At 41.1% G+C, this 15026-nt stretch overlaps 1 protein-coding gene across 6 annotated transcripts in view; it reads right to left on the reverse strand.

The window, feature by feature from the left end:
- LOXHD1 (lipoxygenase homology PLAT domains 1) overlaps nucleotides 1-15026 on the reverse strand; it is a 239834-nt gene that overhangs the window by 41302 nt on the left and 183506 nt on the right. For all 6 annotated transcript variants that reach the window (XM_056543231.1, XM_056543249.1, XM_056543258.1 and 3 more), the window contains 6 exons: nucleotides 12736-12884; nucleotides 10601-10705; nucleotides 10227-10355; nucleotides 8331-8495; nucleotides 7010-7191; nucleotides 3667-3783 (listed from right to left, as the gene is read on the reverse strand). In XM_056543231.1, the coding sequence (XP_056399206.1) occupies nucleotides 3667-3783; nucleotides 7010-7191; nucleotides 8331-8495; nucleotides 10227-10355; nucleotides 10601-10705; nucleotides 12736-12884 (847 nt within the window). The remainder of the gene's footprint in view (nucleotides 1-3666; nucleotides 3784-7009; nucleotides 7192-8330; nucleotides 8496-10226; nucleotides 10356-10600; nucleotides 10706-12735; nucleotides 12885-15026) is intronic.

The following is a 15026-nucleotide window of genomic DNA, read 5'->3' on the forward strand; positions in this document are numbered from 1 at the left end:
GATCGAGCTGCTGGATAACCCCTTTAACCCCTTAAGGACTCAGGGTTTTTCCGTTTTTGCACTTTCGTTTTTTCCTCCTTACCTTTTAAAAATCATAACCCTTTCAATTTTCCACCTAAAAATCCATATTATGGCTTATTTTTTGCGTCGCCAATTCTACTTTGCAGTGACATTAATCATTTTACCCAAAAATGCACGGCGAAACGGAAAAAAAAATCATTGTGCGACAAAATCGAAAAAAAAAACGCCATTTTGTAACTTTTGGGGGCTTCCGTTTCTACGCAGTGCATATTTCGGTAAAAATTACACCTTATTATTATTCTGTAGGTCCATACGGTTAAAATGATACCCTACTTATATAGGTTTGATTTTGTCGCACTTCTGGAAAAAATCATAACTACATGCAGGAAAATTTATACGTTTAAAAATGTCATCTTCTGACCCCTATAACTTTTTTATTTTTCCACGTACGGGGCGGTATGAGGACTCATTTTTTGCGCCGTGATCTGAAGTTTTTATTGGTATGATTTTTGTTTTGATCGGACTTTTTGATCACTTTTTATTAATTTTTTAATGTTATAAAAAGTGACCAAAATACGCTTTTTTGGACTTTGGAATTTTTTTGCGCGTACGCCATTGAAGGTACGGCTTAATTAATGATATATTTTTATAGTTCGGACATTTACGCACGCGGCGATACTACATATGTTTATTTATTTTTTTTTTTTACACTGTTTTATTTTTTTTATGGGAAAAGGGGGGTGATTCAAACTTTTATTAAGGAAGGGGTTAAATGACCTTTATTAACACTTTTTTTTTACTTTTTTTTTGCAGTGTTATAGGTCCCATAGGGACCTATAACACTGCACACACTGATCTCTCATCCTGATCACAGGCGTGTATTAACACGCCTGTGATCAGCATTATCGGCGCTTGACTGCTCCTGCCTGGATCTCAGGCACGGAGCAGTCATTCGTCGATCGGACACCGAGGAGGCAGGTAAGAGCCCTCCCGGTGTCCGATCAGCTGTTCGGGATGCCGCGATTTCACCGCGGCGGTCCCGAACAGCCCGACTGAGCAGCCGGGATACTTTCAGTTGCACTTTAGAAGCGGCGGTCAGCTTTGACCGCCGCTTCTAGAGGGTTAATACCGCACATCGCCGCGATCGGCGATGTGTGGTATTAGCCGCGGCGCGATCCCGCTTCATATCGCGGGAGCCGGCGCAGGACATAAATATACGTCCTGCGTCGTTAAGGGGTTAAAGGAGAATTATTACGCACAAAAACTATAGAAAGGATATAGGGGATAAGATTTAGATCGTGTTCGGTTATCTCCAGCTCTCCTATAAAGATACATGGAGGGGGAATGTTGGCCGCTGCTTCATGTTGGGGTTGACATGTTCTGTTCCAGAGGAGAGCTGGGGTTCCATGCAGTAGATCACGGGAGGTCCAAGCAGTCAACCCCCCGCTATCTAAAACTTGTTCCCTATCCTTTGGATAGGGGGCACACTTTTGTGCACAATACTTCTCCTTTAAGGGTCTCTTCTCACATAAATTAAACCAAAGAAAAGTATAAGGCTTTCCGGGCCTGAGGCTGTCCAGGCATGCTGGGAGCTGTAGTTTTGCAACAGTTGGAGAACTACAGGTTGCAGAAGACTGAGATTTATTATTATCATTATTATTAATAATAATATTGATAATAGTGAAAAATAATATATAATGCACATATGCAATAATAAATAATATATCTATATATATACACATATAAAATAAATATTATTATTATTATAATATATACAGTGAGCGAAAAAGTATTTAGTCAGCCACCAATTGTGCAAGTTCTCCCACTTAAAAAGATGAGCGAGGCCTGTAATTTTCATCATAGGTATACCTCAACTATGAGAGACAGAATCAGAAAAAAATCCATAAAATCACTGATTTTTAAAGAATTTATTAGCAAATTATGGTAAAAATACGTATTTGGTCAATAAGAAAAGTTAATCTCAATACTTTGTTATATACCCTTTGTTGGCAATGACAGAGGTCAAACATTTTCTGTAAGTCTTCACAAGGTTTTCACACACACTGTTGCTGGTATTTTGGCTCCATGCAGATCTCCTCTAGAGCAGTGATGTTTTGGGGCTGCCGCTGGGCAACATGGACTTTCAACTCCCTCCAAAGTTTTTTTATGGGGTTGAGATCTGGAGACTGGCTAGGCCACCCCAGGACCTTGAAATGCTTCTTACGAAGCCACTCCTTCATTGCCCGGGCGGTGTGTTTTGTCATGCTGAAACCACATTTCATCTTCAATGCCCTTGCTGATGGAAGGAGGTTTTCACTCAAAATCTCATGATACATGGCCCCATTTATTCTTTCCTTTACACGGATCAGTCATCCTAGTCCCTTAGCAGAAGAAAAGCCCCAAAGCATTATGTTTCCAACCCCATGCTTCACAGTAGGTATGGTGCTCTTTGGGTGCAACTCAGCATTCTTTCTCCTCCAAACACAACGTGTGGAGTTTTTACCAAAAAGTTCTACTTTGGTTTTATCTGACATTATGACATTCTCCCAATCCTCTTCTGCATTATCCAAATGCTGTCTAGAAAATTTCAAATGGGTCCAGACATGTACTGGCTTAAGTAGAGGGACACGTCTGGCACTGCATGATTTGAGTCCCTGGCAGCGTAGTGTGTTATTAATGGTAGCCTTTGTTACTTTGGTCCCAGCTCTCTGCAGGTCATTCAATAGGTCCCCCGTGTGGCTCTGGGATTTTTGCTCACCATTCTTGTGACCATTTTGACACCACGGGGTGAGATCTTGCGTGGAGGCCCAGATCGAGGGGGATTATCAATGGCCTTGTATGTCTTCCATTTTCTAAAAATTGCTCCCACAGTTGACTTCTTCACACCAAGCTGCTTGCCTATTGCAGATTCAGTCTTCCCAGCCTGGTGCAGGTCTACAATTGTGTTTCTGGTGTCCTTCGACAGCTCTTTGGTCTTGGCCATTGTGGTGTTTGGAGTGTGACTGTTTGAGGTTGTGGACAGGTGTCTTTTATACTGATAACAAGTTCAATCAGGTGCCATTAATACAGGTAACGAGTGGAGGACAGAGGAGACTCTTAAAGAAGAAGTTACATGTCTGTGAGAGCCAGAAATCTTGCTTGTTTATAGGTGACCAAATACTTATTTTCCACCATAATTTGCAAATAAATTCTTTAAAAATCAGACAATGTGATTCTATGTATTTTTTTTCTCATTATGTGTCTCATAGTTGATGTATACCAATGATGAAAATTACAGGCCTCTCTCATCTTTTTAAGTGGGAGAACTTGCACAATTGGTGGCTGACTAAATATTTTTTTGCCCCACTGTATTACACACATATAATAATAACAATAATAATAAATAATTTAAAAATATATAATACACATATATAATAATAAATAATATATATTTATACATATATATATATATGTACACACACAGATATATTATACACATATAATAATTATTATAATAATAACAATAATTATAATAATATTTCAAAATACAACATAAAATACGATATAAAATGCATATTTATAATAATAATAAATCATATTTTATTATAATGTTACAATTTATTAATACATATGTAAATAAATGGTTCCAGTAGTTTTATAACACACCTTTCCATTCGGTAAAAGTCTACGAATTTCCACTCTGTCCAAGTGCCACCCGGAATTGATGCCCGTGCTGTTGTGCCCAATGCGGATCTTTTCTATCACGTCGCCAATGTCCTCGAGCTGCAGGACGGGTGAGAACAGGAGTCAGTGAGACAGACACTGGCTTTTATGTGGGTCAAGCGGAAGTCGATTTTGGGACAGTATAAAAAAAAAAAAAAACACAAAATGAACGGGAAGGTGTCAGTCACGAAATGTGTGAACGAGGCGTATTACATTCCGGGCACGGTAATCACTGACAGAGCCTGTCATCCACCGCTGAATAATTCAGCAAGCAGCCTATTATCTCCGACTGCGACAGAGAAGCTGGGTAGGGAAGCTTTCCGCACTGATCCTCCAGCTGTGAATTTACTACAGCTAACTGTGGATCAGTAAGCTCCGAATGAATACAGATGTAGCAGAGCTGAGTTTGTCATGTAGCTCTGCTACACGCTGACCCTGCGATTATCTGTGGATTTGTGTGACTGCTTTTAACTGCTGGCAGATTCTTCCAACAGCAAATTATTCCCAAATCCTCCGAACGTAAGCTCATCTCATCCGATACAGTATGTGTGGACAGGGCTGGTGCAAGGATTTTTGCCACCCTAGGGGAAAGCTCATTTTGCTGCTCCGTGGCCCTGCCCATTGGCTTCGTCCTTTGACGTGCCCCACGTGCCCCTGACTACTGGAGTGACATACTGTAGCAAAACACCCCTCATGAAACGGATGTATGGAGACGCACACAATGTCAGTACCTGCCTGTTTGACTTCAGAGGTGGCACTGCGGCTGAAGAATGCAGAATATTATGGTACCGGGGGGGTTGGGCGTGCCCTGCTGAGCGGGTGCTTCGGTTGAACAGCGGGTGCTTTGGATGCTGGCTGCTGGCTACTAACTTTCTTGCAGCGGGCAGAGTGGCGCCCCCATCAAATGGGCGCTCTAGGCGGCTGCCTATTTTGCCTATAAACAGAACCGGCTCTGTGTGTGGGTCAATGGAGAGAAGAGAGAAATCCACCTTTCTCTTTTCCTTCTACATTATTGTTTACACTGCAGCTCGGTTTGTTCAGATTGACTTCAGTGTACTAGCACAAGCCCACCACTAGCTTGCTGACTGTTTCCCTTAGCAACCAGTAGAATTATATGAACCAGACACTAAGTAGGAGAGGATCTAGCCCAGAGTTTCCCAACCAGTTTGCCTCCAGCTGCTGCAAAACTACAACTCCCAACATGTCCGGACAGCCAACGGCTGTCCGGGCATGTTGGGAGTTGTAGTTTTGCAGCAGCTGGAGGCACCCTGGTAGGCAAACACTGATCTAGCCTGTCAATGTTATGTTTATATATAGGGTCAGCCATTCAACTGAATGTCCATCTTATAATACTTTTTGTCCTCGGCGTGGATGTCTTAAGAGGAGGGGGTGGTCAGGAGAGTCACGGTTAAAGAGACAGCAGCATCAATTACTGATTACTGATCAAATATTGATTAATTATATTGTTTAATTGTCACAAGATAACCTCTTTAGCCATGGTTAAAGAGACAGGACATGTATTATTCATGGCTAACTGATTAATTATTGATTAATTATATTGTTTAATTATTCATTGGATTTTTTTTGACAGCCTTGAGAGACTTACCCAACTTTCTACCACAGCAAAAGATGTCGGGGCAATGTTATGAGGGATGACGACCTAATGCAATGCACTCTAGAGTGTAGGTGCAACACAAGAGAATGGGATAAGCTATGATGGAGAACTAGCAGAACCGAGGGTGTGGATGTTAGTTGAGTTGTAGTGTCCTATTAGGACACTGCTAGTGGAAAATGATTGGTATTTTATTACCAGCCATAGCACTATAATTTGCTATGTGTTTTGCATTAGTTCATTGTAAAATGCTGTTATATGGTGTACTGTTGGGTTGCAGAGATTGTTCGGGAGTTTTAAACATCCTACATCATGGTAAAGTATGATTCAACTGTCCGGCTGGCAGGTTCAGAGAAAAATTAGTTCGGGAGCAGGGAGAGGGGGAGGGCAGAGGAAAGAAGATTTATTGCGGAGGAAGGGAGAGGGCATGGCAATGCTGCAGTAAGGCCATGTTCACACCTCAGAATTTCCATGCGGAATTCCAACGCGAATATTCCGCAGAAGCAGAGTACCATTGTATTCAATGGGATTCTGCTGCATTGTACAGACGACGGAATTTCCACGCCATATGTTTCTTGCACGGAAATTCTGATTTACGTGTCTACAGAAAAAAATTATCCTGTCCATTCTTTCTGCAGACTCCACACGGAATGCATAGCCGTCTATGAGACGTCACATTGCTGTGCGGTCTTAGCGCCGGCGCCCACAGTCTGCAGAATGTCCGCACAGAGATTTTCAGTGCGAACATTCCGTGGTGTGAACATAGCCTAAGGAGTTCAGGACGGATGAGCAGAGTACCACTGCTGGGGCTTCAGGAGGCTGGGAAAGTTAGGTGGTATGCATACTACGTGCAACCCAGCTTTCCCAGTTTCCTGAAGATCGTTGCTTTTCCTCTCTCACAAGGTGAAGGTAGGAAGACCGGGTAATGCCAAGTGCTCAGTGAGTTGTGAATAAATGAATCTACATAATATGGCTCCATTTTTGGGGATTTTTTCAGCTCTACCAAAGGAAAGGAGCAAAGGTTGTTATGTATTGCTACCAAAGCCCCATGTCCATTGAGCGTGGGATTCCTGAAATTCTTCACAAGTGGTATAAATATTTACAGGAGGAGAAGGAAAGGCAGCTGAGCGGGAAGTCCATGTATTACAGACTGAATGACTGAGTTCAGCTGGGACAGTTACATACATACAACATATCTCAATGTACATTGCAATTTAAAAAAAAAAATTTTATCCACACTATTTTGGGGTAAATTGGACCTTCTGACCGCTTTCTATTCTATCTTTTTTTTGGAATGACCAAAAATTGGTAGTTCTGATATTGTTTTTTTATTTTTATTTTTTATTTATTTTTTTCAATTATGGTGTTGATACTTGAGGGATCAAAAATTTTATACCATGGTACAGATATGTCTGCACACAGCAATACCAATTATGTTATTTTTTTCATCATTTAGTTAAAAATATTGGAAAATGGAGTGATGTATATTTTATAGGGAATTTTATACTTTATTAAAGATTAATGGAGCTAATCCGTATTGACCTCTATTGTTGGTGGGATAGCTGCATAATCTGCCCAGACGTGTATTATATGTAGCCTTATTTTTTGCTATACACATGATGGGAAAGGAGTTCAAAAATTATTATTTTAGTTGCAAAATCTTGGAAACTTTACCTCCACAATGAACTGGTCCACAGAATTCCTCTCGAAGTACATCCTGCGCTCCCGCTTGTTTACACACAGGGATTTTTGCTGGGTGCACACTCCATCTCTCCCATAAAGAACGATGAAGACATCAGCATCTGTCCCAGCGCCAAATATGTCACTTGTGTAAACTGTGATCTCATAGGGAACAACTGGGGAGATATAAACACAACGTCAGCGTGTTATTAACATCGCTGTCAATGGAAGAGCCATTTCTAAAACACAGGCACATACACACAGAAATCTGCTGCAAAGGAATCCCAGGAATGGGCTTCTGGAAGATTTTATCAGTCATTTTGTTGTTAAGACATGTTCCTAACTTTGTATGGACAGATTTAACAGGGTTCTCTATGTGACACAGTGCCCATGGCCAGTATGGCTCTTCTATGTCACATTATCCCATGGACAGTATGGCTTTCCCATGTCACAAAGTGTCCAAGGACAGCATGGCTGCCATATGTTCGAGAGCCCCATGGACATTATGACTCTTCTATGTGACATAATCCCCATAGGCAATATGGCTTTCCCTGTCACATAATCCCCATGGACAGTATGGTTTCCCCATGTCACACAGTGCCCATTGGCAGTATGGGTCTCCCTGTCACATAATCCTGTGGACAGTATGGTTTCCTTTGTCAATAAGCCCCTTGGACAGTATGGTTTCCCCATGTCCCATAGTGCCAAATAGATAGTATGGTTCTTCTATGTCACATAATGCTCATGGACAGTATGGTTTCCCAATGTGACACAGTGTTCCTAGGACAGTATGGCTCCTCTATGTCACTTGATGCCAATAGAGAATATGGTTTCCAAATGTCCGAGTGTAGTTGTTTTATGTCACATAATGCCCTTAGACAGTACAGCTCTCCTATGTCACACAGTGCCATTAACAATTTGGCTTTCCTATGTCACACAGTGCCATGAACAGTATAGTTGTTTTATTTTACTCAATAGCATGGACAGTATGGTTGTTCTATTTCACATAATCCCATGTACAGTATGGCTCGCGTATGTCACACAGTGCCATAAATAATATGGCTTCCCTACATCACACAGTGCCATGAACAGTATAGTTTTTTATGTCACTCAATGGTATGGACAGTATGATAGTTTAATGTCACACATTGCCATGAACAGTATAGTTGTTCTATGTCACACATTGCCATGGACAGTATGGCTCTTCTATGTCACATAACACCATGAACAGTATGGCTTTACAAAGCCAATAAAAAGTATGACACCCCTATGCTCCATAATACCCATGAACAATCCTGCTTAAGACTTTACATACAGGGTGTATACTGCTCAGTCTGCAGATCTGAAGGAAACAGGTATCTCTCGATGGCGCCATCATCTTCTGTTTTATCCAGCCAACGCCCACACGGAAATTTCAAACGTTGTCCAAGTGACGGGGCATCCACTTCCACCCAGTCCAGGAACCACCCAGCAGAGCTGCCTAGAATAACAAGTCACAGAGCAGTGAAAGTCATGACAACCTCAGCCAAGAAACCATCCAAGGAGTCATGTCCACTACGCTCTCCCCACCCCCGCAGCTGCTCGATGCCACTATTAATATGAGTGATGAATGTGACCCAGGTCCCAGACGTCATACCTCACCTGAAATAACCTGAAATGATACATTATCTAAGACCTCAGGAGAGGGAAACCTGACTGTAAGCCAAGTACAAGCACTCGTCCCGTCCCTGGAATTTATAATATGCATGACTACTGCAGACTGCAGAGCGAGAGAAGGGAAATGGACTTAGTGAGAACGTTTGAGTAGAGGCGATCTGCTGATCCAGATTTTATATACCACAAAGCTGAACTGATGATGTCCGTTCTGACATTCCCTCAGTGTATATACTATAGAAGTGATTTATGGAGAAATAGGGGGATATTTATCAAAACCTGTGTAGAGAAAAGTTGCCCAGTTGCCCATAGCAACCAATCAGCTCAGAGACCTCTGAAAAAATGAAAGAAGTAATCTGATTTGTTGCTATGGGCAATTTTTCCTCTGCACATTTCTTAATAAATCTCCCCCATAGAGCCTACGGAAAAAAGGGCCATACAAGATATCCCCTATTCTCCGTGGGTGATATGAGCCTGAAGAGGGCTCCCAAGGCAGCATTAACAAATAAGGGCTGGAAGGAGGGGGGGGGGGGGGGGGGGGGGTCTATTAGAAAAAGGTAAAGATTGGGAATATGGAAGGTTGGGCTGACATATACCACCAACAAGAGGAGGACCTACGTAATAGATAGACTCTTAATAAATTAAATAGATATGAGGTAGGTAGATAGATAGATAGATAGATAGATAGATATAGGAAGGACCCTATATCTTAAATGCACCTTTTGTAACTTTCTTTCACTTATTGATGTATCACTTATTTGTTTGATGTGTTTGTTCATTTACATATAAATACTTTGTATGGTCACTATTGTGTTGCTTGAAAAAGGCTGCACTGGCAGCTGAAACGTCGCTTGCTCGTATTTTCATGGAATAACCCACAGTTTTTTTGCACTTGAACTATTTTTGTGTGCTGCGGCATCCTTCCTAGATGTCTGACTTGCTTTGACCAAAGCTTTCTACGCCGCTTGCACCAGCACTATGGTACAATAGGACGTGCTGCTCCAATCTGGTTTTTGTTAGATAGATAGATAGATAGATAGATAGATAGATAGATATGAACTAGATAAATAGATATGAGATAGTAAGATAGATAAATATGAGATAGATTGATAGATAGATAGATAGATAGATAGATAGATAGATAGATATGAGATAGAAGATAGATATGAGATGGATAGATATCTAGATAGATATGAGATAGATAGATAGATAGATAGATAGATAGATAGATACGAGATAACTAGATAGATATAAGATAGATAGATGTGAGATAGATATATAGATAGATATGAGATATATAGATAGATAGATATGAGAGATAGATAGATATGAGATAGATAGATAGATAGATAGATAGATATGAAATAGATAGATATAAGATAGATAGATATAGATAGATATGAGATAGATAGATAGGATATATATGAGATAGATAGATAGATAGATATGAGATAGATAGATAGATAGATAGATAGGATATATATGAGATAGATAGATAGATAGATATGAGATGATACACATGAGATAGATAGATAGATATGTAGATAGTATTTCATACCTTTGTTGTCATGACCAATTTTTATTTTTTTGAGCTGCCCAATATCTACAGCCTCCACTGTGAACACATCGATTTTCCCCCTCTCAAATTTGTTCTTGTTGGTTTTAGACGCTTTTAGATTCATAAAACCTAAGAAGAGAACATAAAGTGAAATGATGAGGCTATATAATAAAATATATTAGAAATCTTTATAAATGCAGATGAAAAATTTTATTAGAGATGCCATGATATGTAAATAAAGCATACCATGACTGGACAGGATTTCAAAGATTTGGGCCCTTGTTTCTTTGCCCACGCTATAATCACAGGCCTTCTGGATAATACAGCCACAAAGAGATACGTGAAATGAATATGTTAGCAGGGGTGCTGCATACCTGTGTCATCCTTCTCTCCAAACAGAGTTATAAACACATTGGCATCAGTCCCGCCATTCTTCTTGTCTCCAGTCTTCACCCGTATTGTGTATGTGGTGGATTTGGCTGGGAGAAAAAAAATATTGCATAATAACATTATAATATTCAATAAAAAAGTGACGCTGGCTGGCACTGTACACACCTAGATACTAAATGACAAAGAGTTGACACGTGCCCTTACCTATCCTCCCTAACACTATCCACACCTGCATATGGTGGCCATCAGTCATGAGTTTCTATATTAACAGATTGTTCTCCACATAAGAAGCGGCATTTTAATACTTTACATTTGTAATATAACCCAGAGCTTCACAGATGCCCCACAAAGAGATTAGTGTTTGCCGAAGGGTCCTTGTTCAGCTGGTTCTCCACTTCTGGCTTGTAAAGTTTCCTTTTTGGAGCTGAAAACAGCATACTTGAAGAAAGATACCCTCATAGCATGGACTAAAGATCAATGCACCAATGACCCAATTCTGTTTCAGGTTGCAAGATTCTTGCAACTGAAACAATACTTGGCTTTCTGGTGCAGAAAAATCATGGTTGTCTTGCTCAGAGCAAGCTTTAGCTTGAACAAGTTGCTCAGTAGGCCTCAACTTTAATGGCTGGACCTAGCAGGTTAAACATTGACTAAGCTGACCTACCTAGCAGGAGCAGAGCTAGGAGACTTCCTCACATCACTCTGTCTAGATTTGTACACTGCTCTGGTCTAAGTCAGACCACAAATTGTTTAGTAGGTAGAGTCCTCTGGGGAGAGAGGATTGGCATTGGGAACTCCTTCCTCAGTCCTTTGTAGAAGTTTCTAAAAAGAAACTGACTGGGGGAGTCATGTGACCAATGGTTCACTTATCATCTGCAAAGTAATCCACCATTGGTGATATCAGAAGTTCAACTGTTAACCCTTACACATCTGTAATACCTCAGTGTACGCTAAAATGGCAATGTGACATACTAATAACAGTTCAACATGTTAATTCACAATACCCCAAAATACATATATAGATATTTAATAAAAAATGATTCCTCTTCCACATTACAACTTCATACTTTAATAGCTTGGACACGGTTACTGAGACATTGTAAAGGGTATGAATATTTATGTCAATTAAATATTTCGTTTTTTCCTTTTCAATAAAAAAAATTGTCTTAAATTCTGTTTTCACATTCTCGTTATGGGGCATTGAGAGCTGAATGATGGGGGAAAACTGAATTATTTTTTAATTTTAGCACAAAGAGCAACAAAAAAAAAAAGGGAAAGGGTCTGAGTACTTTCCAAATGCATTGTACAAAATCTTTCATTCATAAAATTCCTGTTAAAGACATGATTTTCTAACATGCAGTATTTACAACCAATGCTGCGCAAAATACACATATGACTACGTCAGCCCAGGTGACGCGTTTCACCCAGATGGCTTGGCTTTGTAAGCAGTAAGTGAATTCAGCCCTCAGAGTTGTATTTACAGACTTAGAGAGAAAATGAAGAAATCTACAAGCCCCTTCAGAGCTGTGCTCAGATCACACACCATATGTTACCACTGTAAATTGGAGTCTTGGGAGAGCGCGGCCGCTGAAACGTAAAATACGTAAAATTCCAAGAATGAAACATAAAAAGGAGTTTGGGTAGCAGGGATATAAATAAGAAGAGCTCACACTTCAATGAGAGAAACTAAAACTTCAATCTGTAAAGTTGTGCAAGAAATCTGGTAGAGAAACGGTCTCCTCCATGTTTAGCTACGTACTGACCAAGAGCTTACGGGACCAAAATCGGTCGGACCCCCCGCGATCAGCTACTTATCCCCTCTTCTGTTAATAGGGGATAAGTAAATGTTCGCTTCTTTAATTTAATAATTGAAAAGCATAGTAGATAGTCCAACCATTATGACACTATGCCTCTATTGCTGCACAGAGCAATGCTTTTGCCAATAGCAGAACCGTGGAGGTCTCTGTGGGACCTGAGCACATTAATTACATAAACTCAGTTTTTAGGGGTTGACACTGAACCAGAAGCAGGAATGGGAGTTTTTCTGCTTAATGTTAATGACCCAGGTATAACATCACGAACCCATAAAATGTGGTTGGAGTCTATTGACCACACAAACCTTTCTGTTCCAATCCCAGGGTGGCAAGGGATTGCTCTTCCCCTTCTTCATCTTTCTTCATGAAGGCTTCGTTTACCGGAACCAGCATTCGAGAAATCTGACCATCGTCTTCATCCACTGCCAACCATCTTTGGCATGGGAAAAAGTATCTGTATGGATAAAGTGGGAAAGACAATGATGACTGTCAGACCTAAAGCTTGGGAACCCAAATTCAAAACATGGCTCCTACCTACTCTTAGCAATGTATATATAGTCTTTTCATGGGAGTGACCTTTTGCGCCCCCTTAAAGGTGTACTCCAGTGGAAAACATTTTATTTTCAAATACCAGAAAGTTATACTTATTATAACTTATTATTATTATCACCTAGGTCTTGAGACATTCAAATATGCCATCTGAAACTGCCATCTAAAGTGCTTCTTAAGTGTGATATCAAGAATTATATCAGAATTGAACCAGAAGGGAACAAAAGGGAACTAACTCAATATTATAACTACAAAAGTAAGTCACTCTTTTCAAAAAAAAACAAACAAAAAAAACATGCACACACTTATTACTTGCATCATTGCAATACATTTTCTCTTATATCCCCCACCGATTTCTCCAGTGGACTCTATATACATCTGTCCATTCCTCCTTCCCTCACCTATGTATTGCTCGCATGCACTGCTCACCATCATAAACCACTCAAAGTCACCTCATTCCATGTTACAGCACAGAAGTCGCTTCATCACTTCACCCAGCCATCTGCTCTCCCTCTTCTTTCTTCTGCTTTTAGCTGTTGGGGACATTGCTCCTAACCCTGGCCCACCTTTCACTAATATTTGCTCTACACTACCTGCCTCTTGCGGAACCACTACAAACGTTAACTGCGCTCTCCTAAACTCTCGATCTGTGTGCAATAAGCTCACCCAGATTCATGACTTATTTCTCACTAATTCTCTTAATCTGCTGGCTCTCACAGAAACATGGATACAACCTTCTGACACTGCTTCTATCGCTGCTTTATCTTATGGTGACCTTCACTTTTCCCATACCCCCAGATCTGATACCAGGCATGGTGGAGGAGTTGGGGTGCTTCTAGCACCACAATGCACTTTTCAAGTCATCCCCCCACTACCCTCACTCACGTTTCCCTCTTTTGAGGTCCACACCCTCAGGCTCTTCCGCCCATTGTCTCTCAGAGAGGCGGTCATCTATCGTCCTCCTGGTTCTCCCCAAATGTTCCTGGATCCTTTTGCCACCTGGCTCCCTCACTTTCTTTCCTCAGAAACACCTACACTCATCATGGGTGATTTTAATATCCCCATTGATACCCCAATCTCCTCTTCTGCCTCTCGGCTTCTGTCTCTAACCTCCTCCTTTGCCCTTTCACAGCTTACTGACTCTCCCACACACAAGGATGGGAATACACTGGACTTGATCTTCTCTATACTTTGCTCTGTATCTAAATTCACAAATTATCATTTTGAGCTCTCTGACCACAACCTTCTCTCTTTCTCTATCAGTAACTCCTATCCTCTTCCGGACACTCCAACCTTGTACACTTACAGAAACCTGCGTGCCATAAACACTAGTCAATTTATGGACATTCTACAATCTTCACTATCACCAATCTCTTCTCTCTCCTGCCCCAATCTAGCAGCCAAACATCACCATGACACCCTAAAGTCTACCCTGGATCAAATGGCACCCCCTAAAACACGAACCTCCCGACACAGACGGCAGCAACCCTGGCACACGCTAACAACCCGCTTTCTCAGGCGATGCTCTAGGTGTGCTGAACGTCTGTGGAGGAAAACTAAGACTTCTTCAGACTATCTGCACTATAAATTCATGCTTAAATCCTATTACTCCGCTCTTCATCTCGCCAAACAAACATATTTTACCTCCCTCATCTCCTCTCTGTCTAACCACCCAAAACGCCTTTTTGACACGTTCCACTCTCTCCTTCGGCCTAAAGTACAGACCCCAATCACTGATCTCTGTGCTGAAGACCTGGCCAAATACTTCAAAACTAAAATCGATAACATTCGTGATGAAATCCTCTCCCAGTCCCCTAAAAGTTCTGATCCATTTCCCAGCCACGTCTCCTCTTCATCACTCTCAGTTTTTGAGCCTGTAACGGAGGATGAGGTTTCCAGGCTCCTCTCCTCCGCCCGCCCCACTACCTGCTCTGGTGACCCCATGCCTTCACACCTCATCCAGTCTCTCTCTCCTGCTATCAGCTGTCACCTAACTAAAATCTTTAACCTCTCCCTCTCTTCTGGGGTCTTTCCCTCCTCCTTCAAA

This window comes from Hyla sarda, chromosome 1 (assembly GCF_029499605.1).
Source record: "Hyla sarda isolate aHylSar1 chromosome 1, aHylSar1.hap1, whole genome shotgun sequence".
NCBI classification, from domain to species: domain Eukaryota; kingdom Metazoa; phylum Chordata; class Amphibia; order Anura; family Hylidae; genus Hyla; species Hyla sarda.